Genomic DNA, 26,395 nt, shown 5'->3' on the forward strand with positions numbered 1-26,395 from the left:
CACAAGAAAGCGGCCATGTCACTCGGGTCAGGGTGACGCAACACACTCTTCTGTTCAACAGCAGGGCCCGACAGCTTTCACTGGTTTACCCCTGCCGCATCATACATGTGCCCTGCCCATCCCTTAGAACACCTCCAAACATCCCACTATCCTTTTACAACACCTACCCACTCATTCCTATCACCCGCAATAGCTCTAGCTTCCACTAGATTTCGACCTCTTTCCTGCAGTGCACTCATAACACTATCCATCCACGTCAATCGCGGCCTTCCTCTTGGTCTCCTTCCATTGACTTCTGCTCTGTAGATCCTCTTCAACATTTGCTCCTCATCCATCCTCTCCTTGTGTCCAAACCAACCGAGTACTCTCTTATCCACACGCTTGCTCAGTTCCACTACTACTCCAGTTCTGTCTCTCACAATTTCATTTCTCAATCTATCCAATCTTGTCACTCCTAACACACTCCTCAAACACTTAATTTCCTTCTCAAATCTGCGTTCAGGCTCCAAGTCTCTGCACCATACACAGTCGGCACAATCACACTCTCATACAGTCCCCTCATAACATCCATACTCATACTCTTGTTGCTTATTACTCTCCTCAGAGTACTAAAAACCTTGCTTCCTTGATTCACTCTGTGCAATACCTCGCACTCCATTCCACCAATTGCAGCCACAACACAACCCAAGTACCTTAAGCTTTCAACTTCTTCCAGCACCTGTCCATGCAACCTTATTTCTAACGCCATGCCCACTCCATCACGTGAACACTTCATCACCTTACTCTTCCCAACATTCACACATAACTTACGCCTATCACGCACTGTTCCAAACTCCGTTACCAACCTTCTCAATGTTTCCTCAGAATCAGCCACAAGCGCTGTGTCATCTGCAAACAACAACTGACTTACCTGCCACACTGTCCCACTGTTATCCATCATTTCTACACCTCTGCCAAATACTCTTGCATTCACCTCTCTCACCACGCCATCCATGTACACATTAAACAGCCATGGTGACATCACACACCCCTATCGCACACAAGTAAGTACTAGTTGTGTATAATATATGAGCAGGTTTCAGATCAGGGGATGTCGTGGGAGGGAGTTCAGTCAGTAGCATGTCAGTATTTTCATGAAGCCGATAAATACCAATCATGCATCTTAGAGGCATACGCACAAACACTGCAAAGTTAGAATTTGTTACGTTTTTGAGCACACGAAATGATTTGTGGTTGATGTTTCATGGTGGGGAATATATGGGGCCACAAAACATTTTATTCAACACCATAAAGTGTAAATGTCATAATGTAGGGTCGACATGTTCTGGGGGTCAGCTGTATCATAATCTAGACATGTAAAAAGGATTGTGATAACATCAGTTCTTGTGTTCCTTTTTCTTGTTTCCTTGAGAAACGCGTGAAAGGGATTAGAGAGGAATTTGGCCGTTCCGCTTTATAGTCTTCACTAATTCATCGAGAGTTTGAGAAAGGCGTGCACGTGTAAGCTTCCTTTGATGATGTCAAAGTCTCCCACTAAAACGTGTTTTTGTTTTTTTTTCCAGACGAGGCGCAGAGTCGCAGCATGAACGACATTTCGGAAAAGCCCAGCTCTGACCAGGTAGCTCTGTTTCCATGGCACTAGCTAGCAGCACTCAATCCGAGGGTGGGCTGTGGGGCGCCACCTGGGTTGAAGTGTGGCTACTGCGCCTGGGTGACTGAGTTGCGGGTGCTGTTTCTTCTCCAGATGAAAAACAAATTCATGAAGAAGATTCCACGCGATGCTGAGGCATCCAATGTGCTCATTGGAGAGGTGGATTTTCTGGACAAACCCTTCGTATCCTTCGTACGCTTGGCCCAGGCTACGACGCTCGGCGGTCTAACCGAAGTACCCGTGCCCACCAGGTGGGTGATGCCGACATAACACCAGATCTTTGAGAAATTGAAGGCAGAGTTGTTTAGAATGAGTGGAACTACAGACTATTGATCTACAAGTTGTTATCCTTCATCCTGACCCTTTATCTAAAATGAGCTAACACCCTATCGTCCCCCACCTCGGCCGTGATGTCCCCCAGCTAGGAGAGTACCACACAAATTTCGGTTAGTAACCAGTCAGGCATAGTCTTGTCCAAGTGGTAGAATTGTCTGTGCCAACCGTTGATCCACCAAAGACCGAATGCCCACTTAGGATTTGGTCAGGCGTAGTTCTTAAACTAATCTTAATGGTAAAACCGTCTCCTCTGTCTGCTGCTTTGCCAAAGACTGACTCCCTACTCAGATACTTGTCAGGTGTTGACCTCAGACCATTCTCAGCGGTAGAACTGTTTGTGCCGTCCATTGATCCACCGAAAACTGAATCCCCATTCAGTAACTAATCAGGTGTGGTCCTCAGACGATTACCAGTGGTAGTACTATCCCACCCCGGCGCACCAGAAAAGTGGTAACATTCCGCAGCTGGGAGAGTACTATGCGAGTTTCAGTTTGCATTTGTTATGTTCTGAGAGATGTTACAAAAGGCTTGGACGTAGTCCTCAGACCATTCTCAGTGGTAGGACTGCCTCCGTGGCCTGTCGTTCTTCCGGAGAAGAACTTCCCAAACAGAAGCTAGTCAGGCCAAGTTATGCCAATGTGAAGTGACTTATGGGTAAATTGGCTATCGACTCAAAGGCCATTCCGAAGGTTTCAGATGGCTGATGGTTCATGAACAGGACGTGTCTTGCAGGTTCCTCTTCGTTCTGCTTGGTCCTCACGGAAAGACAAAGTCCTACAATGAGATTGGTCGTGCCATTGCTACGCTGATGGTGGACGAGGTAAGTTAGTTTCTCTCACAGCGGTTTCCGACCTCCCATGTGACCATCCAACTTATGGTGCCACCAGTTGTTCAGTGACGTGGCCTACAAGGCCAGAGATCGCGAAGACCTGATCGCAGGTGTGGACGAGTTCCTGGACGAAGTCATCGTTCTGCCTCCGGGAGAGTGGGACCCGAAGATTCGGATCGAACCTCCCAAGAAAGTCCCGTCGGCGGACATGAGGCAGGAGCTCAGCATCATCTGTTGCAGACGACTGAGGCGACGCTAACCGTGCTCTTGTTATGCTCCTTGAAGGAAGTCTGTGTTGAACCTAAACGAACTGGGTCAAGTAAATGGGGTGGCTGGCGGATCAGCTGGCGGGGAGGATGAGGAACTTCCTGTCCAGCACGAAATTGGTGAAGAGCTCAAATTCACCGGACGGTAAGACGCCGATAATGGAGAGGGTGACAACCTCAGTCCCTATTATGGATTTTGTTCTCCTCAAGGCTCGGTGGCGGCTTGTGGTTGGACGTGAAGAGGAAGATGCCCTGGTACTGCAGTGACATCTACGATGGCTTCCACATCCAGACCGTGTCGGCTGTGCTCTTTATCTACTTGGGTTGCATCACCAACGCCATCACCTTTGGAGGCCTGCTCGGTGACGCCACCGACAACTACCAGGTGAAGAGAATATCCGGTATTCAAGGCCGGGACGACTTCTCTTAGGATCTTTTGTCCTCAGGGTGTCATGGAAAGTTTCCTGGGGACAGCACTGGCAGGGACAGTTTTCTGTTTGTTTGGTGGCCAGCCACTCATCATCCTTAGCTCCACCGGACCCATTCTCATCTTCGAAAAGCTCCTCTACGAGTTCTGCAAGTAAGAACAAGGTACAGGAGGTTAAGCTTAAGGACAAGCTTGACCACGGTGCCGCCTGCGCTGGGTTTGTGTCCAGAAACAACAGCGTGGACTACATGGAACTACGCCTATGGATCGGGATCCACTCCTGCGTGCAGTGCTTCATTTTGGTGCTGTCAGATGCTAGCTACATCATCCAGTACATGACCCGCTTCACCGAGGAAGGCTTTTCCAGCCTCATCTCCTTCATCTTCATCTCTGATGCCATCAAAAAGATGGTCCGCCTCCACACTAATCTGTTCCTCACTTGCCTGCTTGCAAATGTTTTACCTCACTACCTCCCTGTACCCCTTTCGACCAAGTAAACGGTTCCCATGTTCTCGTTTCGACACGTGTGTACAGTCCTACCTGACACCTTCCTGCCACTTGTCTTCCTCTGAAGTTTCCAACCAAGGCTCACAAAGTGCTGGCCTCCTAACCTAGAGCCAAATGTTCACACTAACCAATCACAGAGCTTGCCAGTTGGCGACCCAGGCAAATTGGCATCTCCGCATGCAAAATGACCGTGGCCTTGCGTGCAGGTGGGCGCTTTTAAGTACTACCCCATCAACCGCTCCTTCAAGCCCGACTACGTCACGTCCTACAAATGTGACTGCATTCCTCCAGACCAGGGTTAGTCCTCTTTTTAGGCCTTGAAGACATGCTCTTTCTGGTTTTCATGTGTATCTTTTGTATTCTTTTTTTTCTGACTGGTCGTGGCTTGATTATGTGAGTAACATTTTCAATTCTGTCCCTTACTTGTTGAGAGGTGACACCCTGAGATCAATGCCATTTATGTTTTCGGTCCCGTGTGAAGGCGAAAATGCTGTAAGGGATCTGTTGAACTATTGGAAACAGGGCTGTTTTAATCAGAATAAAGTCAAACATTAGAAATAATTTGATTAAGGTAGATGTTTATGTTTTAGGATGAAGTCGGAAAGACAAAAAATTAAAAGGACTGAAACATATGCAGAAAGTACTGTAAATGGTAAATGGCCTGCATTCACAGTCGTATGCAAAAGTTTGGGAACCCCTGATCATTTTCAAGATTTTCCTTTATAAATCATTGGTTGTTCGGATCAGCAATTACAGTTAAATATATCAAATAGCAGACAAACACAGTGATATCTGAGAAGTGAAACGAAGTTCATAGGATTTACAGAAAATGTGCAATAATTACTTAAACAAAAGTAGGCAGTTGCATACATTTGGGCACCCTTGTTGTTTTATGGATTTGAATACCTTTAGCACTAATTTTCGAACACAAAATTAGTTTGGTAAGCTCATTGACCCTTGACCTACCTACACGGTGAAGCCAATCATGAGAAAGGGTATTTAAGGCGGCCAGTTGCAATTTCTCCTCTTTGCATATTCTCTGAAGAGCCTCAGAACAACTGTCAAAACCTGAAAATAAAGATTGTTCAACATCATGTTTGAGGGGAAGGATACAAAAAGCTAGGTCAGAGATTTCAGCTGTCAATTTCAACTGTGAGGAACATAGTGAGGAAATGGAAGCTCACAGGCACAGTTCTAGTTAAGGCCCAGAGTTTCAGGCCAAGATAAATCTCAGATATGCAGAGGTGAAGGATGGTGAAAACAGTCAAACTCAGCCCACAGACCAGCTCGGAAAACCTACAACAGGATCTTCTATTCAGCACATTTTGCACAGGGAGATGCTTTATGGGACAGTAATGCGGCAACAGCCTTTTCTGCGCTCATGCCACAAACAGAGTTGCTTGAGTTATGCTAAAGCACATTTGGACAAGCCAGCTTCATTTTGGAATAAGGTGATGTGGACTGATGAAACTAAAATGGAGTTATTTGGACGTAACAAGGGGCGCTATGCATGGCGTCAGAAGAACACAGCATTCCACAGAACACAGTATTGAAAAGTACTACAAATAAATGAAAAGTATAAAAAAATAACTAAAAACTGGTACTACCGGTTAAATTTAGGTCACTATTGATCATACAATATTGACAATTGTAGAAAAAACGTCTCTTCCGGTTCAAAACGGGTCCAAACTCACTTTGTGTTCCCTGTGCCTGACTTGTCTCCAGTTTCCTCCTGGAACTTCTCAGCTCCTCTGGCCGATGACAACATGTCCCTTCTGGTGAGAGACCGTCAACCTCCGTTTTAGCCGTCTGGAGCGTCACAAGGGTTTTTTTCACTGCAGTTCAATGTGAGCGACCTGGACTGGACTCAACTAAGCAAAAAGGAATGTGCCAAGTATGGTGGCGCTCTGGTGGGCAAAGCGTGCAAGTATGTTCCCGACCTTGCACTCATGTCCTTCATCCTGTTCTTCGGAACCTATTCCATGACCGTCACGCTCAAAAAGTTCAAGTTCAGCCGTTACTTCCCTACCAAGGTAAGAACCGGACCCCAAGACTGACCTGACCTTGCCTGCCGGTGAACCTGACTCCTAGCATGGGCAGTTTTTAGTTTGGATCTGTTTTATAGCAAAGTGTGACGCCATCCCTACTTGGTCTTTTGCTCTCAAAACGTTCAAAGCCTGTTAGCTTAATGCTAATACAGCCTAGCATGTGGTCTGTACCCGGTGACCCTTCCCCCCTTTTCCCCACCACAGTTACGTCAGCTGATCAGCGACTTCTCTATCGTCATCTCCATCCTTGCCTTCTGCGGATTGGATGTCCTGGTGGGCCTGGACACGCCCAAACTGCATGTCCCCGTGCACCTGAAGGTCCCCGAACGCACCGCCCTGAGTCCCGCATGTCGTTACATCTTGCTGAATCCTATTTCTTGATGATTGCTCCGTTTTTAATCGACAAATCTTGGCTTTCTCTTCTTTGTTGTGTTTGTGTGATGCTAAGCTGAGGAAGCTAATCAGTGATTTTGCCATCTTCATGTCAATCATGTCCTTTGTGGCTCTGGATATGTTGGTGGGTTTAGACACGCCCAAACTGATCGTTCCTACTGAGTTGAAGGTACTCCATCTCACTTCACTCTTGGCAGCATGCAAGGTCACTCTGTCTTGTCGTAATTTTTCATCTAGATTATAAATTGATGTTAAACTCTAATCCTAAACCTGGTTTCTCTAATGTGTTATTTTAGTAGTCAAGTCACATTTATTTGTATACCCTTAATCTGCATAGGTTACAATTACACCCTCCCCTGATCTTAACTCTGAATAACTTCTAATAATTATAACCTGGTAATAGTTTTGGAGATGACATCGTTGGGCGTCGCCCCAAAATATACGCAGAGATAGAAATATGGCAGAGGGAACACTCTTTATTGCATCCGTTCATTCGTCCACGTTCGAAATTCGTGAGAGAGACGCTGGCTTTTATACTGTGTTCAACAAGATCACGTAATGTTTTTCTCTGAACCGAGAGTATTTTTTCTCGGAATCGACTCATAGTCTTAGTCAATAACTTGTGATTTCTTGTATCAATATTATCTCTTACATCCTGCCACATGTCTGTTGTCAGTTTGAAGCTGACTTACAGTTAATCCACAACAATAGTGTAGTAACAACATAGTATTAACATAAACAGTATAGCTAAAGGTCTCCAGGTCGAGACTGGGTGGAAACATTTATTGGCCTGGAGAGGAATAGGCCCTCACCGGGCTGTACTTGCCCAAGACATACCACGGGAAATGGTGCCTTTATGGCCCTAGTTGTGAAGGGATACACCCACCCAACTGTATCAAAATGGAAGCCCTAATAAGAAAAGTAGCTTTCAACTTAAAAAAGGTTAGTCAGCCTTACTTTAAACCCTACTTCAAGACCTTAACTCTAACCCTATAACTCTAACTCCAACTCTCAAACCCTTACCCCTCGAACCCCAAACACTAATTCCAACCATTTCCCTAAACCGTATTCCCTCTTACCCTAACTCTAAACCCCCAACCCTCTAACCCCATCTTTCCAACCCTAAACCACTAACCCTAACCACTATCCATAACTCCAACTTGGAACCTAGCTCAAACCCTAACCCTTGCTCTAACCCTAGCTCTTACCCTAACTCTAAACCCCCAACCCTTAACCCTCTAACCCTATCTTTCCAACCCTAAACCACTAAACCTAACAACTATTCCTAACTCCAACTTGAAACCTAGTTCAAAGCCTAACCCTTGCTCTAACCCTAGCTCTTACCCTAATTCTAAACCCTTAACCCACTAACCCTATCCTTCCAACCCTAAACCACTAACCCTAACAACCATCCCTAACTCCAACTTGAAACCTAGCTCAAACCCTAACGCTTGCTCTAACCCTAGCACCAAGCCTAACCCAAGCTCCAAGCCTAACCCAAGCTCCAACCATGACCCTATGTCCAACCAAAACCCTAAACATTGCTACAACCCTAAACCTCGCTCTACTCCTTAGTTCTAAACACTCCAACCCTAACCCTGTCCCCTCTTACCTTAACCCTATTCTTCCAACCCTAAACCACTAACCCTAACAACTATCCCTAACTCCAACTTTAAACCCCGCTCCAACCCTAACCCTTGCTCGGACCCTAACCCTTGCTTTAACCCTAGCTCCAATCCTAACCCAAGCTCCAACCATGACCCTTTGTCCAGCCAAAACCCTAAACCTTAGTACAACCCTAAATCTAGCTCTACCCCTTACTCCTAAACACTCTAACCCTCCAACCCTAACCCTCAATCACAGCACTTAAACATTTGGACTTTGAACTTTCCTTTGTGGTCCTAGTGTAACGGTTGGGGAGTAAGAAAGCACAGGGTCAAATGGAGTTTGATTTAGCGATTTTGAGTAGATCCATATTCAGATCTTGTTAGTCTAGGCTGCACCAGTGCCTGTGGAATTTGGGTCAGAAAAACCCAAAGAGAGTGTTTGGCCCATGCCACTGACGCCTGACAAACGTGCACTTGAACTGAAGCTCGCTGGTTTTGCAGCCCACCCGGCCCGACCGCGGCTGGCTGGTGGTGCCGTTCGGAAAGAATCCCTGGTGGTGGTACTTGGCCAGCTTTGTCCCGGCGCTGCTGGTCACCATCCTGATCTTTATGGACCAGCAGATCAGCGCCGTCATCGTCAATCGCAAGGAGAACAAACTCAAGGTGATGCTTAGTCGTCCAAGCCTCGTTTCGTTTCCAACCGGGGCTCTGCTCCCCCCCAACCTACAGAAAGGTTGCGGGTACCATCTGGACCTGTTCTGGGTGGGGATCTTGATGGCCGTGTGCTCCTTCATGGGCCTGCCGTGGTACGTGGCCGCCACCGTCATCTCCATCGCGCATATAGACTCACTCAAGATGGAGAGCGAGTCCAGCGCCCCTGGGGAGCAGCCCCAGTTCCTGGGGGTTCGGTAAGACCATGGTGCCGCACCCCACGATGGCATCTCTTTCTTCTCATTGTGGACTTGAGTTTTTTATTCCTCGTTACACCTCCAGCGAGCAGAGGCTGACCGGAACGCTGGTCTTCGTCCTCACGGGACTTTCAGTCTTCCTGGCGCCTGTCCTACAGGTATTTTTGACACCAAAACCCTGCTTTAAAATTCTAATTAGAACCCTAGAGTATTTTTTTAAACTGTTATTTTTCAAGCAAAATGTTGGTTCGAAACCCTCAATTGAAAGCCCAACTGCAGGTTAAAACTCAAGTTTAACACCAAAACCCTACTTTAAAACCTGAAACGGAACCCTTTGCTTCGTATAAAACCTACTTTCAGATTAAAAAAATCTGGTTTGAAACCTTAATTTGAAAGTCTAGCTGCATATTAAAATAGTGTGACACTGGAACCCTGTTTTAAAACCCTAATTGGAACCTTAGCCCAACCTTAAAAGTAGCCGTAAACCTAACCCTAGCCCTAATCCCCAAACCCTAGCTAGTGTTTAAAAACCTAGTTTGACGCCAAAGCTCTAATTAAAATCCGAGGCTTCGTACAAATCCCTACTTTGGAAGCCAAAAGCTGGTTTCAAACCCTCGTTTAAAACCCCAGCTGCAATTTAAAATCCTGATTGGAAATCTAACGCTAGCCCTAACGCTACTTTAAAACCTTGGAATCCTAGGCTTGGTTTAAAGCGTACATAGAAAACTAAAACCCAATTTTGACACCAGAACCCTGTGAGTGTTAGTTCAAAACCCTACTTTGAAAGCCAAAAGCTGGTTTCAAATCTTAGTTTGAACCCCTAGGTACAATTCTTTACCCTAGTTTTAACCTCAAAACTTACGTTAAAACCCTAATTGGAAACCTAGGCTGGCTGCAGTTTAAAATAGCAGTGTGACACTGGAACCTTGTTTTAAAACCCTTATTGGAACCTTTGCCCAACCTTAAAACTAAACCTAACCCTAGCCCTAATCCCCAAACCCTAGCTACTGTTTGAAATCCTAGTTTGACGCCAAAGCTCTGATTAAAATCTGAGGCTTCGTACAAAACCCAAAGCTGGTTTCAAACCCTCATTTAAAACCCCAGTTGCAATTTAAAATCCTAATTAGAAATCTAACGCTAGCCCTAACCCTACTTTAAAACCTTGGTTTAAAAAGTACGTAGAAAACGAAACCCAATTTTGACACCAGAACCTTGTGAGGATTAGTTCAAAACCCTACTCTGAAAACCCAAAGCTTGTTTCAAACACTCGTTTAAAACCCCAGCAGCAATTTAAAATCCTAATTGGAAATCTAACGCTAGCCCCAACCCTACTTTAAAACCTTGATTGGAATCCTAGGCTTGGTTTAAAACGTAGGTAGAAAACGAAAACCCCATTTTGACACCAAAACCCTGTGAGGGTTAGTTCAAAACCCTACTTTGAAAGCCAAAAGCTGGCTTCAAACCCTAGTTTCAATCCCTAGGTACAATTCCTTACCCTAGTTTTAACCTCAAAACTCAAAACTAAAACCCTAATCGGAAACCAAGGCTTAGTTTAAAACCTTACTTTGAAATCCAAAAGCTCATTTGAAACCCTAATTGGAAAGCCTGGCTAGACTCTTTCTCATGTTGCAGTACATCCCCATGCCGGTGCTTTACGGTGTTTTCCTGTACATGGGCGTGGCTTCGCTGAGCGGCATCCAGGTTTGCGATAGCTTCAAGTTAGCATGCTTAAGATCGGGTTTACAGCAAAGTGTTTTTCTCCTCAGTTCTGGGAGCGCATCAAGTTGTACCTGATGCCGCCCAAGCATCAGCCCGACTTCGCTTTCCTGCGTCACGTTCCTCTGCGCCGAGTCCACCTCTTCACCTTGGTCCAGATCACCTGCCTGGCCGTCCTTTGGGTCCTCAAGTCCACCTTCCTGGCCATCATCTTTCCCGTGATGGTGAGCACATCCACGAGGAATATTTTCCTTGGCACCAAAAAGGACTTTGGATTTCCTGTTTTCAGATCCTGGGACTAATGGTGGTCCGAAAGCTTCTGGATAGCATGTTCTCCCAACACGACTTGGCCTGGCTGGACGACATCCTTCCAGACAAAGACAAGAAGAAAAACGAAGACGAGAAGAAGAAGAAGACGAAGAAGAAGCAAGCGGCCGAGGCAGAGAGTGACGAAGACGTGAGTGAAAGTGATGATGCCCCAATCCACTAGAGTCTGTTTAAAACCCAACTTTTAAAGTCTAAAGATGGTCTCAAACCCTAATTTCAAAGACAGCTGCATTTTGAAACTTGAGTTTTAGCTCAAAACCAGTTTTGAAACCCTAATTGGAACCTTAGTCCCAACTCTATGCCTAATTGTAGCCCTAGCTACAGTTGAAAACCCTAGTTTAATCCAGGTACCCAACTTTAAAACCTTAATTTAAATCCTAACCCTAGTCCTAGAATTTGCCCTAGACCTGAAATCTTTGTCCCAACTCTATGCCTAACTGTAGCCCTAGCTACAGTTGAAAACCCTAGTTTAATCCAGAAACCCAATTTCAAAACCTTAATTTTAATCCTAACCCTATTCATAGCATTTGCCCTAGACCTGGAACCGTAGTCCCAACTCTATGCCCAACTGTAGCCCTAGCTACGGTTGAAACCCCTATTTTAATCCAGGAACCCAACTTTAAAACCTAAATTTTAATCCTAACCCTAGTCCTAGCATTTACCCTAGACCTGGAACCTTAGTCCCAACACTATGCCTAACTGTAGCCTTAGCTGAAGTTGAAAACCCTAGTTTAATCCAGAAACCCAACTTTAAAACCTAAATTTTAATCCAAAACCTAGTCCTAGCATTTGCCCTAGACCTGGAACCGTAGTCCCAACTCTATGCCTAACTGTAGCTCTAGCTACAGTTGAAACCCCTAGTTTAATCCAGAAACCCAACTTTGAAACCTTAATTTTAATCCTAACCCTAGTCCTAGCATTTGCCCTAGACCTAACAATAACCCCTATTCTTAACACAGACCTGAGCCTTAGCCTAAACACTTAACCCTAGCTACAGTTTAAAACCCTATTTTGACTTTGAAACCCTACTTCAGAACCCTAGACAATTGTTTAGAGGCACCTCAGATGCTAGTTCCCTGGCGGAAAAAATATAAGAAAATGAAAAAGCACTTTGTCTTCTTTGTCCTGCAGTGCTGCTGACGTTAACGCTTCCTGCTATCTCTTCTTCTTCCGCTTCCTGCTTCTGCTCGCTCTGCGCAATGCTAACACCGAATTTTCGCTAACAACGGTGCCACGTCTTGTGAAAAGTGGCCTAAAATTAATTTTGGAGTGACGTGTGGCTATTATTTCCTTTGCTGAATATGTGTTAGGGTTAGAGGGTTATGGTAAGGGTTAGGGTTGGGTTAGATGATTAGGGTTGGGTTAGAGGGTTAGGGTTTGAGGGTTAGGGACAGGAGTTCGGGTTGGGTTAAAGGCATAGGGTTAGGGTTAGGGGTTGAGGGTTGGGTTAAAGGGTTTTGGTTACAGTTTAAGTTAATGTTGTAGGGTTAAGGTTAGAGGGTTAGGGTTTGGGAGTTAGGGACAGGAGTTAGGGTTGGGTAAAAGGGTTTTGGTTACAGTTAAAGTTAATGTTTTAGGGTTAGGGTTAGAGGCTTGGAGTTGGGTTGGAGGGTCAGGGTTTGAGGGTTAGGGGCAGAAGTTAGGGTTGGGTTAAAGACATATGGTTATAGTTGGGTAATGTTAGGGGTTAGGGTTTGAGGGTTACAGATAAGAGTTAGGGTTGGGTTAAAGGGTTTTGGTTAATTAAAGTTAAGGTTAGAGGGTTGGGGTTTGAGGGTTAGGGACAGAAGTTAGGGTTGGGTCAAAGGCTTAGGGTTAGAGTTGGGTTAGGTTAGGGTTAGGGGGTTAGGGTTTGAGGGTTAGAGATAAGAGTTAGGGTTGGGTTAAAGGGTTTTGGTTACAATTAAAGTTAATGTTTTAGCGTTAGAGGGTTGGAGTTGGGTTAGAGGGTTAGGGTTTGAGGCTTAGTGACAGGAGTTAGGGTTGGGTTAAAGGCTAAGGGCTAGAGTTGGGTTAGGTTAGGGGGTTAGGGTTTGAGGGTTAGATATAATTCAAAAGGGTTGAGTTAAAGGGTTTTGGTTACAGTAAAGTTAATGTTATAGGATTAGAGTTGGGTTAGAGGGTTAGGGTTTAAGGGTTTAGGGACAGGAGTTAGGGTTGGGTTAAAGGGTTAGGGTTAGAGTTGGGTTAGGTTAGGGTTAGGGGGTTAGGCTTTGAGGGGTTAGAGATAAGAGTTAGGGTTAGGTTAAAGGGTTTTGGTCACAGTTAAAGTTAATGTTATAGGTTTAGGGTTAGTGGGTTAGGGTTAAGGGTTTAAAAAAGTGGGCGGAGACAACATTTGGAGTGACAAGTGACATTTTTTTTCTTGGGCGACGATGTGAACCCGACTCCTTACTCTCCTTGTGACCACGCCCCCAGCAGTTCCCCACGGATCCAGCCGGCCCCGCCCACACGGACTCTGCCACGCCCACTATAGCCCATGAGTAACGCCACCATAGCTCTCACCTCTCATGTTATTCATAAATAAATTCTTGATATCCCAAACATGGTGTGTCTTTGATTAACGCCACTGAAAAGAAGAAAACAAGTATAGAAATACTACAAAAATATATTACGAAAATGGGGTTAAAATACAACAAAATGACACAAAACTGAATATCAAATTTCATCCTTGAAATGTATTATTTTGCTTTCATTCTGAAAAGAAAACATAGTATAGAAATACTTTGGAAATACTACTACAGTAATAGCGGGCGGGCGGCTTCCCTAACCACTAGAGTCGTAGGGGCACCTTTTCCTGTGGTGTGTTTTGAGCAAGTACAGCCTGGTGGCGCCCATCCCTCTCCAGGCCAAATACTACTACAGACATATTACAACAGGAATACTACAAAAATAGAACCACAAGGAGTCTCAAAGGGCTGCACAGACCACAGATGATTACAAACTATAATGACACCAGCCCTTGATCTAAAACCTACATGAAGGCAAGGAAAAACTCAAAACTTGTCAAGTCATGTTTATTTGTGAAGAACGCAGAAAGGAGAACGCTCTCCAACTTGCGGATTTCTTCTTGGCTCTTGGGATCACTAGTTGAAGTCTCTCGTTGTGCAAAACTCTTAGAGACGTACCACTGGCGCAGTACTTAAAGCAAAAGATGGCTCTACAACGTATTAATACAATAGGCAAAGTACTATTGCACGCCACCTTGTTAGGTTTTTGTTGAACATGTAGAAAATGTGCGGTGACTCTCTTTCAAAATTGTGTCCTACTTGTTGTAAATTCTTGACCAAAAAATTGAAATTGATAACGTTACTTTCGAACTTTGAAAAAAGGCAAACTGCAGTAAAAACAAAATACTTATCATATTCAAATCACTTTGCCCTTGTTTTTTTTTTCTTTTTTTTAATCCCTTTTAAAAAAAATCTCATTGTGTTTATTTTTTCGTAGCTGTTACTTTTCCTTTTTGTTCTCTATTTACTTTTTTTCCTTTGTTCCTTTCTTTTATTTATTTCTGAATTTTTCCTTCTTTTTTCTCTTCCTTTTGTTTATTTTTTCTCAGCTTTTCACTACTTTTTCATTTTGGTATTTTTTTCTTTTTTTGTTCTATTCCCCCTTCCTTTAAGTCATTTTGTGCATCATTTTACATAATATTTGGTCATATAGGGATGAAAGAAGCAAAAACAACCTGAAGAGCCGTTTAGGACCCGAAAGAGCCGGTTCCTTTTAGTGAGCCGAGCCGAAGAAGCCGGTTCTCCAAAAACTTTAAAAACTCACACACGCAGTTTAGAGGGAACATTGCGCTGGCTAGATTTTCTTGTGCGCTGAGAATGTGCAGGCAGTGCGCGATTGCGCACGCGCACAGTTTAGAGGGAACACCGGACACAATATATTCCAAAAATACATAACGGCAAATGTTGAATTCAAAAAATAGATCTAATTACAAATTCTTACGACTAATATTCTTGGCTTGTATGGAATACTAAGTCCTATGACAAAAATACCCCAAAATAAATACTGCAAAAATACTACTCCAAATAGTTTTTCATCCCTCAGTTAGAGGGTTAGGGTAGGAGTGTTAGGGTTACAAGTAAGGGTGGGCGGTTATTGTTTAGGGTTAGGGTTTAGAGTTCAAGTGTTGGGGTTAGAGAGATAGAGGTTAGGCTAGGGCAGGGGTGGGCAATTAATTTTTATCAGGGGCCGCATGAGAAACCTGAATTGTGTCAGAGGGCCACCAACTTTCTTTCATTGTAAAATGCTCGAATTAAATATTTTGAATTGCTGATGCTGATAATCAGAAGAATATAGCACTCTGTAAATATTTATATTAGGCTATGTAAAATTGTGGTGTATTGTGTCACGAGGCGTGGTGGAGTGGAAGGGGTGACCGGACCGGAACGGAGGCAGGAGGCAGGAAGGGAGAACTCAATTGCGTAACGATCCAAAACTTTTATTCACCAAAATAAAAGTTGTCAAACTCTGGGACATGACAAAACAAACAGTTGTTTCTTCCAACTCAACTAAACAGGACAAGGCATAACAGAACGGACAATGTTTTAAACTAAAACAGGACAAGGCATAACAGACCGGGGAATGTGTATTGAGCCAGCGCCCGCCAAACCCACAACCCAGCCTTAAGTAGCAGACCAGCAATCAGCTGATCTGCTACAGCTTGAGTTCGGGGGCGCGGCAGACTGGTCGCCACGGCGACCGTGACAGTATTGGTTAAATAAGAAAATCATTGAACCAGTGTAATTTATTTTTAACTTGTTAATTTCCACAAACAATAACTTGTAATGTTCTCCACCTCATGTTACCTCTTCAGTGAGAATAATCCAGTCTGTTCTGGGCTTGAACAAGGGCATTGAAATCTGGCGGAATGTCTGAAGTGGCTACGCGAAGGACAGCTGAGAGGTGGTCATCGGTCATAGAGGATCTATGTTTGGATTTATTAAACTTCATAACTGAGAATGTCTGTTCACAATGATAGGTAGATCCAAAGAGGACTAGGATCCTCTGAGCATGCTTCCTCAGGTGTGGAAAGTTCTCCTCTTTGAGGGAGGAGTAAAAATCCAGCAGTGAGACTGACTTGAAGTGATCTGCCAGAAGTGTGTCAGACTGCAGATCTATGAGTTCCCTAACCCCCTAGCCGCTAGGGGTTAGGGTAAAGGTTAGGGTTACGAGGAAAGGGGGCTAGAGCTAGGGAGCTAAGGTTAGAGGTTACCATTCAGGGTTAGGGGTTAGATGTAGGGTTCGGGCTAGAATTTGAGGTAAAGTGTTAGGGTTAGAGGGTTAGGGGCAGGGTTGGGTAGGGTTACTTTAACTGGATTACTTTCAATGACTTTTGGATGACTCCAATACCAAATATGCTAATAAAAGTCAAAAGAAAGTAAATCGGAATAAAATGTCTCCATTTTGTGCAGGCTTGGGGAGTAACGGAACACATGGAACGGCAAAAATGATGTTGGCAAGCTGTTTGGATTTCTTTTCATTTTGTTTCTGTGGCATTTGATGTTCGTTTTGCCGGAGATCAAAGAGATCAAAGCCAGGAGAGAAAGCTTACCACGTGTTGTGAGTCATCATTTGATTCCTATTTAGTTTCTTTTGTCTTTTATGAGCATATTTGGTATTGGAGTCATCCAAAAGTCATTGAAAGTAATCAAGTTAAAGTAACCCTACCCAACCCTGGTTAGGGGTTAGCGTTATGGGTTAGGGTTTTAGGTTAAGTCGGTAAGGGTAAGTAAAAAATAAAGGACGGGGGATAACACAACAGTTTTCAAATATGTTTCATTATTTTAGTGTCAATGCAGAATTTATAAATCATGTTTAAGATGGCGGCACAGTGGTTAGCGCGTGTGCGGCACAGTTATGAGGTCATGGGATCGAACCTCCCGTGTGGAGTTTGCATGTTCTCCCCGTGCTTGCGTGAATTTCCTTCGGGCACTCCGGTTTTCTCCCACATTCCAAAAAGATGCATGTCAGGTTGATTGGCCTAACCAAAATCAAATTTTCCCTAGGTGTGAATGAGCGATTGAGTTGTGACTGTCTCTGTGTGCCCTGCGACTGGCTGGCAACCGGTTGAGGGTGTCCCCTGCCTACTGCCCGAAGATCGCTGGGATGGGCTCCGTCACCCCCGCGAACCTACTGAGGATAAGCGGTGCAGATAATGGATGGATGGATGTTTAAGACGAAACATTGATTAGTCATTTCTGGTAACCAGCCCAGTCCTAAAATTCACCAATTTATGGAAAATCTGTAAAGGAATTGAATTGAAATTCAAGTTAATTGACTAAACAAATTAGTTTTCAGCTTTTTTCTTCCATGCAAATTTCAATTGCTGTCCTTTTGTTTTTTACACTAATTTAGTGATTTGGTTTTTAACTTTAAGCCTGGGATGGAATTCCCCACAGGACAATTATTGTGTGATTCCTATTTCTTTTCAGTTTACATAATAAATATGTCGAGAAGTAAGGAAATTTTCCTGGCGCTTTTATTACTACACAGCAATTTATAGAAAATGTATAGAAATTCACCGATTTATCTTCTCTTTTATTTCATGTGCGTGAGTCAGCGAGTATATTCCTTTGTATTATTTTTGTTTGATATGATTTGTGGCCATTAACGTCAGAGCCTGATTAAACCGTTAAAAAAAATTAGGATTCAAAACCAATAACATCAACATAACTGTGCTGCAGCGTGACTAAATATCCGGCAGAGGGCGCAACGCGCACACAACTGTTTGACATCCAAACAAATGAATCCACATTCCAGGAAGATGACGCACTGATTCTTGTATTGTGTCAGAAAAAAAACAAAAAATGATCGCTGTGATAAATGATATTAACTGGACACTCGGAGAAAAAAACAAGTGATCCAGAACATGCACTACAAGAATCACGGAGCTTGAAATCGCTGTTAAAAAGTAATAACGATAAAAAATAAAACACATGACTGAACTGGTCTTGAATGTACAATAACATCATTTAAGATATTGAATTCCCTATTGTATTATTCAATATACTAAAATAATATTTGCACGGATTATAATTAGAAAAAAACATAGTTATGACAACGTTTATAATAAACGTCTTCCCAATATTTCAAAATAAAACTACAAGAAATTTCATTTTCTTCGATAAAACACCAGCAACTGAAATTCTGCCAATTAATGAAAGAAATAACGTCACGTAATATTCAAATTTAAGAGAGGATTGAACTCATTTTGAATTAACAAACCACAACGTCAAAAGCTGTGTCGCTACATTTTATGCAGTCACGTGATGCTTTATTTTGAAAAGACTATTCGGAAGTAGAAATATTTTATCATCCAAACTGTTTTTGTAGTTCGAGATAAATTAAAGATGAACAAAATAAATAACCAAATTAAACGATTCAAGTTTTAATGCTCGATGCAGTAACTTAATATTGTAAGGAACTTAAATACAAACAGTAAAACACGCGTGGTTTTAATATTGAAGATAATGATCGGAATTACAAAAATCAGCGTTCTAGAATATCTTTGAATGGTGTCGAATCGGACTATTCCCTAAGTATACACATATCTAATAAAAAGATATTTAATCAAACGAATGAAATAAATAAAAATCCATGTCATCTCAAGTCATTTTGCGTGCGTCCACGGCATGACAGAACACGAAACGTAAACAGGAAGTGATGAGAAGCGCCCCGCCTCTTTTTAAAGGGCCAGTTCATCTTGCAACGAGCAATGGTGTTAACAATTATTTAAATTAACTCTCATTTTTTAAATAAATCATGCCCAATTGAATTGCTAAAATGAATTTAAATGTGCCATTATTGGTTGTCGATGTGATGTTATCACGTTTTGTACTAGATAAATATAGAAACGGATCAGGCTCTGGTGACAGTAGGTCAAACAAGCGTGGTTCCTCTTATAGAGCCTGACTCATGATTTATTTTTAATCTTGTAAATCCTAGATTCGTTTACCTACGTTTTAAACCCCTGATTCCAAAAATAAAAATGAATAAAGCTTGATTGACTTGAAAATTAATCCAAGGACAATTATTCATGGTTCATTCATTATTTTTATTTTTCAAAACAAGGATACTGCTGGAAGTGTGAATTCCCCTACGGGGATGAATAAAGTATATATCTACAGTATATATATATACATCTATCTAGACATCTAGACAACCATCTAGACATCTATCTAGACATCCAACTAGACATTTAGACATCTAGACATTTAGACATTTAGACATTTAGACATTTAGACATTTAGACATCTAGACATCTAGACATCTATCTAGACATTTAAAAATGTAGACATTTAGACATCTAGACATTTATCTATCGAGACATTGAGACATCTAGACATTTATCTATCGAGACATTTAGACATTTAGACATTTAGACATCTAGACATCTATCTAGACATTTAGAAATTTAGACATTTAGACATCTACACATTTATCTATCGAGACATTTAGACATCTAGACATTTATCTATCGAGACATTTAGACATCTAGACATTTATCTATCGAGACATCTAGACATCTATCTAGACATCTAGACATTTAGACATCCATCTAGACATATAGCTAGACATATAGCTAGACATTTAGACATCTAGACATTTAGACATCTATACACCTATCTAGCCATTTAGACATCTAGACATCTATCTAGACATTTAGACATTTAGACACTTAGACATCTAGACATTTATCTATCGAGACATTTAGACATCTAGACATTTATCCATCTATCTATACATCAATCTATCTATCTATCTATCTATCTATCTATCTATCTATCTATCTATCTATCTATCTATCTATCTATACATCTATCTATCTATCTATCTATCTATCTATCTATCTATCTATCTATCTATCTATCTATCTATCTATCTATCTATCTATCTATCTATCTATCTATCTATCTATCTATCTATCTATCTATCTAGACATCTATCTATCTAGACATCTATCTATCTAGACATCTATCTATCTATCTAGACATCTAGACATCTATCTAGACATCTATCTATCACGTACTGTATTTTAATAGATAAAGAGCCTTTGATTGTTTTATATGTCACAAAAGCACACAGAAAATTTATTTTTTCACAAAAATATGAAAGCCACAAATGATGTCATGCGTATTGTGCAATGTGATACTCTCTACATGATGACTTGTTCCCCCCCAGTAATTTAGGAACTACTATCCGTATTTTCACGTCAATGTCGAGGTCCGGCTCATCTCTGAAGAGCGGGATGGCGCTTTATAAAGAAAAACAACGGTGACCAGATGATGAAGGTGCTGTTGTTGTGGAATGTGGATAATAACTAATGATGAGTATTTAAGCATTCTTTACATTGGACCAATGTTCCCTCTAAGCTGCGTATGTGCGCAATTATGCACTACCCAGAGCTTTTCCACGCACAATAAAATCTAGCCAGCTCACAAAAATCAGGGCTCGAAATTGCTAATTAAGAAGCGAATTAAGTCAAAGTTACAGTGCATGAAGGGAAAAATACAAGGGTTCTCCCGACGCTGTGTTCTAAATGCGGTATTTTGAAGTCAAGGTCGAAGTAGAAAGAAGTTGAGTAAAGTTAGCAGAGTTTTTCGAGAACCGGCTTCTTCGGCTCAGCTCACTAAAAGGAACCGGCTCTTTCGGGTCCCATACGGCTCTTCAGGTTTTTTTTGCTTCTTTCATCCCTATATGACCAAATATTATGTAAAATGATGCACAAAATGACTTAAAGGAAAGGGGAATAGAACAAAAACGAAAAAAATACCAAGATGAAACAGTAGTGAAAAGTTGAGAAAAAAAGAAACAAAAGGAAGAGAAAAAAGAAAGAAAAATTCAGAAAAGGCCAGAAAAAAAGAAAGAAACAAAGGAAAAAAAAAAGTAAATAGAGAACAAAAAGAAAAAAAGTAACAGCCAGGAAAAAATAAACACAATGAGATTTTTTTAAAGGAATTTAAAAAATAGAAAAAAAAACAGGGAAAAAGAAGAAAAAGTTTGTGTTACGTTCAAATAATTTCCAATGATACCAAGTCAATCTTGTTGCCAACATGGTACTTCCGCTAAAACATGTGATTAAATACAGTTGTGTATCGTGCAACCGACTCAATAAGCCCCCAAAAATGTTAATATTATGCGACAAAATATATCAGGAAATAAAAAGAAATGGACATCTTGTGAAAGAATTGTAAGAACAAACGACGTTTGTAGGCCGTACAACCTTTGCAATACTCCATGAGTCAATTCATTCAAAAGTGAAAAATAATTTTGGCATTGCCAGAAACTCAGCAAAATGTAACTTGATGTCAAGTTTTGGACATGTTTGATAATGACTTAGTTGCCACACTTGGGATTATGGTTGCTCACTGTTGTTTCAAGCGCTGCTCACCAACTTAGTGTGAACGCTCAGACCCGTAGGGAAAATTACAGGGAACATTGCATTGGACTCTAAAGGATTTTATACGATTGAATACAAATGACATTTAATGCAAAAGACATTCACCGACTGGGCTGTGGTGCGAGGTCAGGGCACCCTGGTGGAAAATGTTGTTTACAGGAACGGCGGGAACGGGACGTACGGCTGATAAGATGATCAGCACATCCGGACGCTGGTGACGTAGAAACGCTCGCTGTTGTTTTGAGTACCCCAGACATCGGGACTCTTCTACGAGATGGTGAAGCCCAGGGGGCTAATTTGAAATTATTTTAAAATCGTGTTTTTATTTTTGATGGAATAATTTCATTTATACATCCAGTTATTCATTTAAATACCGTAAATTCCGGACTATAAGCCGCTACTTTTGTCCCAAACGTTCAACCCTGCGGCTTATTCAGTGATGCGGCCAATTTATGTCATTTTTCTAACAGCTGCCAGCGGCGCTCGAGTACAAAAGGTAAGATTTAGACCGGTGGAATATATGCGCCGAGGAAGACTGCAACTTCTGTGCGCAAATTAAATTAGCGTAGACATATTTTCACCATGCAAATTGCAAAAAGAAAGGCACATGACGCAGCTTTCAAGTTAAAAGCAATCGAGCAGTCCGATAACGAAGGAAACAGAGCTACTGCACGTAAACCTTACTTTGCGAGCATGTTGCTAGCGTGTTTTGGAATAAACAAACAAAAAAAAACTCTCTTTCCCATACTGAGGAAAACGACTTTGATGACGTCAGTTATAAGGAGGAAGATGAGGACGGGCTACTGTGTTTACTACTAGTACGGTATGTTTTTTTAACAGAGCCGTTTGCTGAGTTGCGAGCGTGTTGCTAGTAGCGTTTTGCTACCCTTCACAGGCACGGTTTGGGATGAAAGTCATAATATTATTATTAAAGCTTTGAAAGCTCTCGATGTACCGTCTTTCTTTGTAAATATGTGTAACCATATATAACATGTATTTGCAAGTGTATATTTTTGTAATGTATTTATTTTAGAGACTTATTCTGATATGTTTTCCACGGGCGAATCAAAAAGAAGAGGCGAAAACAACGGGGGCTGACGGGAAGTGGAGTAAAGGTGAGGCGTGTTTGTGGACGCAACAGACAATAGTGGATATGTATTTTTCCCACCCTTACCTTTGGAAATACCCTTTTTTTCCCTTGGATTATTTTCAACGGGACCCGGACTCTGCAGGTCTGCATCAAACCTTAAGTACCGGTATCATTTTCCGTTCATTTTGCCGGCTGTAGATTTTGGACTGTGTACTTTATATCCGTTACAATCGCGGGACTCAAAGTCGGGTTTGGGTTAATTTTGTGATTGTGTTACATGTTTTAATGTGGGCGCATACGGCTTATATACAGGTGCGGCTTGTGTAAGTACAAAAGCGGTTATCCTCTTAAAATGTGGTGGGTGCGGCTTATAATCAGGTGCGGCTTGTGTAAGTACAAAAGCGGTTGTCCTCTTAAAATGTGGTGGGTGCGGCTTATAATCAGGTGCGATTTATAGTCCGGAATTTACGGTACATAAATGATATGATGATCTATACAAAAAGCAAAACAAAGTCCTCTATTGGACAAAGAGCCTTTGAGTATTTAATATGTCTCAATAGCAAAGGACATAACGTCATCACCACAAAGTTCGTTTTTCAAGAAAAATCATGGAAGCCAAAATGTGAAAATGAGGCAACGCGGATCGAACGATGTCAACATTTCAGAATTTCGAAACAAAATCATTTTTCATTTTTCACAGTGATTTAGGATCTAGTACAGGAGTGTCAAAGAGGCGGCCCGCGGGCCGGATCAGGCCCACTAAGGGATTGAATCCGGCCCGCGAGACAACGCTCAGAGAAGCGCAAGAGAAAAACGAGCTGCAGGTTGTCCACTTGATGTTCCAAAGCCAGGAACCTCTTACAAAGATGGTGTACTTCTATTTCTTTCTCTCTCTCCCTCTATCTCCCTTTTCTCTCACTCTCTCTCTCTCCTTCACTCCTGTTTCTCTTTTTCTCTTTCTTTGTTCCTCTTTGTCTCTTTCTCTCTCTCTCTGTCTTTTTACCTTCATGTGCTCTCTTCCTTTTTTTTCCTTTTCTGTATTTCTTTCTCTCTTGCTTTACCCTTCTCCCTTTCTCCCCTTCTCTCTTTGTCTTCTCCTTTCTCTCCTCCTAACTTTCTCTTTTTCTATTTCTCTTTAGATTTCTTTCTTCCTCTCTCTTGCTTTAATCACCATTAATCTCATGAATATCATAGTTAACTCCTGATTAATCGTACATCAATCGCCCATTTTAATCTATTATAAATGTCCTTTTAATGATAAAGCACAGACCATAGAATATCATGACACCATCACCTGATCTAAAACCGACATGAGGGCAAGGAAAAACTCAAAAACCTTATGTCAAGTCATGTATATTTGTGACGCCCTTAATCACAAAGAGTCTCAAAGATATGCAGAGACCACAGATTATTACAAACCACAGACTATTATGACACCATCCCCTGATCTAAAACCTACATGAGGGCAAGGAAAGACTCAAAAACCTCAAGTCATGTTTATTTGTTTGGCCCTTAATCACAAAGAGTCTCAAAGGGCTGCACAGACCACTGATTATTGCAAACTACGGACTATTATGACACCATCCCCTGATCTAAAACCTACATGAGGGCAAGGATAAACTCAAAAACCTTAAGTCAAGTCATGTTTATTTGTGACGCCCTTAATCACAAAGAGTCTCAAAGATATGCACAGACCGCAGACTATTGCAAACCACAGACTATTATGACACCATCCCCTGATCTAGAACCTACATGAGGGCAAGGAAAAACTCAAAAACCTTAAATCAAGTCATGTTTATTTGTGACACCCTTAATCACAAAGAGTCTCAAAGATCTGCACAGACCACAGATTATTCTACAGACTACTGACTATTAAGACACCATCCCCTGATCTAACACCTACATGAGGGCAAGGAAAAACTCAAAAACCTTAAGTCAAGTCATGTTTATTTGTGACGCCCTTAATCACAAAGAGTCTCAAAGAGATGCACAGATAAAAAACTATTGCAAACCACAGACTATTATGACCCCATCCCCTGATCTAAAACCTACATGAGGGCAAGGAAAAACTCAAAAACCTCAAGTCAAGTCATGTTTATTTGTGACACCCTTAATCACAAAGAGTCTCAAAGATCTGCACAGACCACAGATTATTCTACAGACTACTGACTATTATGACACCATCCCCTGATCTAGAACCTACATGAGGACAAGGAAAAACTCCAAAACCTCAACATGAGGAAAATGAAGAAACACTGAGACATAATCTCATTTCTTCTATTTCTATATCTATTCACGTAATCTTTTGCTTAAAATCCAACCTACAAAAAGATCCTCGCCTTTAAAATCAACATTTGCAAAACATTTGCCCCCCTCCCGTTCCTCAGCGTGTTGTTTTCACCCAGGACTCCATCTAATCTCTTGAACGTCACGCCCCGCCCCCTCAAATCCTAAATGACAGCGCGTTCCACCAATGAGACGCCCGGGATCCCGCCCTCCCTTCGCTCTCTGGCTCCTCCCCCGTCCTTGTCCCACTCGGCGGCTGCCCTTTCGCCGCTTTCCAACTTCCCTCCGAAGATTAAAACACCCCAAAAACTTCCAAAACATGGGCGACAAAAGAAGAAAAACGTGTGCTTGACGCCGGGGCAAGTTTTCCAAGGTGAGTCGCATACTTTGGAGGGGTTTTATTGGAGCGGGAAGGGGGCGAGGGAGCTTTGGGAATGTTGCTGGCAGAAAGTGACTACGGCTGGGAAAGAGATCCCGTAATTGTTACAATTTCTATTTTCAAATTGATTTGGCAGGACAAACTTGACATTTTACATTTTTACCCCAGACTAATAATGAGTTTAATGCAATTGGCAAAAGAGTTGCGAACACGTTGCGGAGAGAAACAATTTTGTAGTTTTTTAGTTTCAAACCTTAATTTGTAAACCGTGATTTGAAGCCCTGACTCTTGCACAAAAACCTTAATTTTACACCAAAGCCATATTCATAATTGGAACCTTAATCCTAAGCCTACAATCCTAAACCCCTAACTCTAAAATCCTAACCTTAACTACGCTTGAAAACAATCATTAGACATTACAACCCTACTTTAAATTTCTAATTGGAACCTTACCTCTAACCCTATCTTCAGTTTAAAACCCTGGATTTGACATCAAAACCTTACTTGAAATCCCTGATAAGAACCCTGAGGCCTGGTTTAAACCCTAATTTGAAAGCCAAGATCTAGTCTTAAACTGTAACTTGAAACCCTAGCTGTAGTATAAAAACCCTACAACCCTAAACCTCTAACCTTAAAATCCTAACCTTAACTACGCTTGAAAACAATAGTTTCACACTATAACCCTACTTGGAATTTCTAATTGGAACCTTACCTCTAACCCTAACCCTAACCCTATCTTCAGTTTAAAACCCTGGTTTGACATCAAAACCCTACTTTAAATCCCTGATAAGAATCGAGAGGCGTAGTTTAAACCCTAATTTGAAAGCCAAAATCTGGTCTTAAACCGTAACTCGAAACCCAAGCTGCAGTTTAAAAACCCTAATTTGACACCAAAACACTATTTTAAATTAGTAATTTGCACCTTAAACCTCGAACCCTTAATGTCCTAGCCCTAACTCTAAACTTCCATGCCTAGTTCAAACCCTAATTTGAAAGCCAAAAGCTGGTCTGAAACCGAAACTTGAAACCCTAGCTGCAGAATAAAAAACATAATTTGACACCAAAGCTCTATTTTAAATTAATAATTCGAACCCTAAGCCTCAAACCCAGCCCCTAAACTCCCAGCCCTAGCTCTAAACCTCCATGTCTCATTCAAACCCTACTTTGAAAGCCATAAGTTAGTTTCAAACACTACCTGCATTTTAAAACCCTGATTT

The 26,395-nt window shown here is 41.9% G+C and overlaps 1 protein-coding gene across 9 annotated transcripts in view; it reads left to right on the forward strand.

Moving 5' to 3' along the window:
- The window catches only part of slc4a5b (solute carrier family 4 member 5b), a 29,477-nt gene extending 15,918 nt beyond the window's left edge, over positions 1 to 13,559 (forward strand). For 2 of the 9 annotated variants that reach the window (XM_088355427.1, XM_088355435.1), the window contains 20 exons: positions 1,563 to 1,618; positions 1,745 to 1,902; positions 2,720 to 2,807; positions 2,875 to 3,029; positions 3,102 to 3,227; positions 3,293 to 3,467; positions 3,529 to 3,662; positions 3,739 to 3,919; positions 4,223 to 4,313; positions 5,742 to 5,794; positions 5,858 to 6,049; positions 6,269 to 6,382; positions 6,513 to 6,626; positions 8,566 to 8,727; positions 8,794 to 8,972; positions 9,058 to 9,130; positions 10,605 to 10,673; positions 10,739 to 10,912; positions 10,978 to 11,145; positions 13,434 to 13,559. In XM_088355427.1, the coding sequence (XP_088211553.1) occupies positions 1,563 to 1,618; positions 1,745 to 1,902; positions 2,720 to 2,807; positions 2,875 to 3,029; positions 3,102 to 3,227; positions 3,293 to 3,467; positions 3,529 to 3,662; positions 3,739 to 3,919; positions 4,223 to 4,313; positions 5,742 to 5,794; positions 5,858 to 6,049; positions 6,269 to 6,382; positions 6,513 to 6,626; positions 8,566 to 8,727; positions 8,794 to 8,972; positions 9,058 to 9,130; positions 10,605 to 10,673; positions 10,739 to 10,912; positions 10,978 to 11,145; positions 13,434 to 13,502 (2,531 nt within the window). In that variant the 3' untranslated portion in view covers positions 13,503 to 13,559. Of the gene's footprint in view, positions 1 to 1,562; positions 1,619 to 1,744; positions 1,903 to 2,719; positions 2,808 to 2,874; positions 3,030 to 3,101; positions 3,228 to 3,292; positions 3,468 to 3,528; positions 3,663 to 3,738; positions 3,920 to 4,222; positions 4,314 to 5,741; positions 5,795 to 5,857; positions 6,050 to 6,268; positions 6,383 to 6,512; positions 6,627 to 8,565; positions 8,728 to 8,793; positions 8,977 to 9,057; positions 9,131 to 10,604; positions 10,674 to 10,738; positions 10,913 to 10,977; positions 11,146 to 12,146; positions 12,371 to 13,433 lie in introns of those variants that run through there. The other 7 variants (XM_088355428.1, XM_088355429.1, XM_088355430.1 and 4 more) reach the window with 7 other exon arrangements.
- Positions 13,560 to 26,395: the final 12,836 nt, after the last annotated feature.

This window comes from Urocampus carinirostris, chromosome 16 (genome assembly GCF_059441175.1).
Source record: "Urocampus carinirostris isolate Australia breed hairy pipefish chromosome 16, RoL_Ucar_1.0, whole genome shotgun sequence".
In the NCBI taxonomy this organism is placed as follows: domain Eukaryota; kingdom Metazoa; phylum Chordata; class Actinopteri; order Syngnathiformes; family Syngnathidae; genus Urocampus; species Urocampus carinirostris.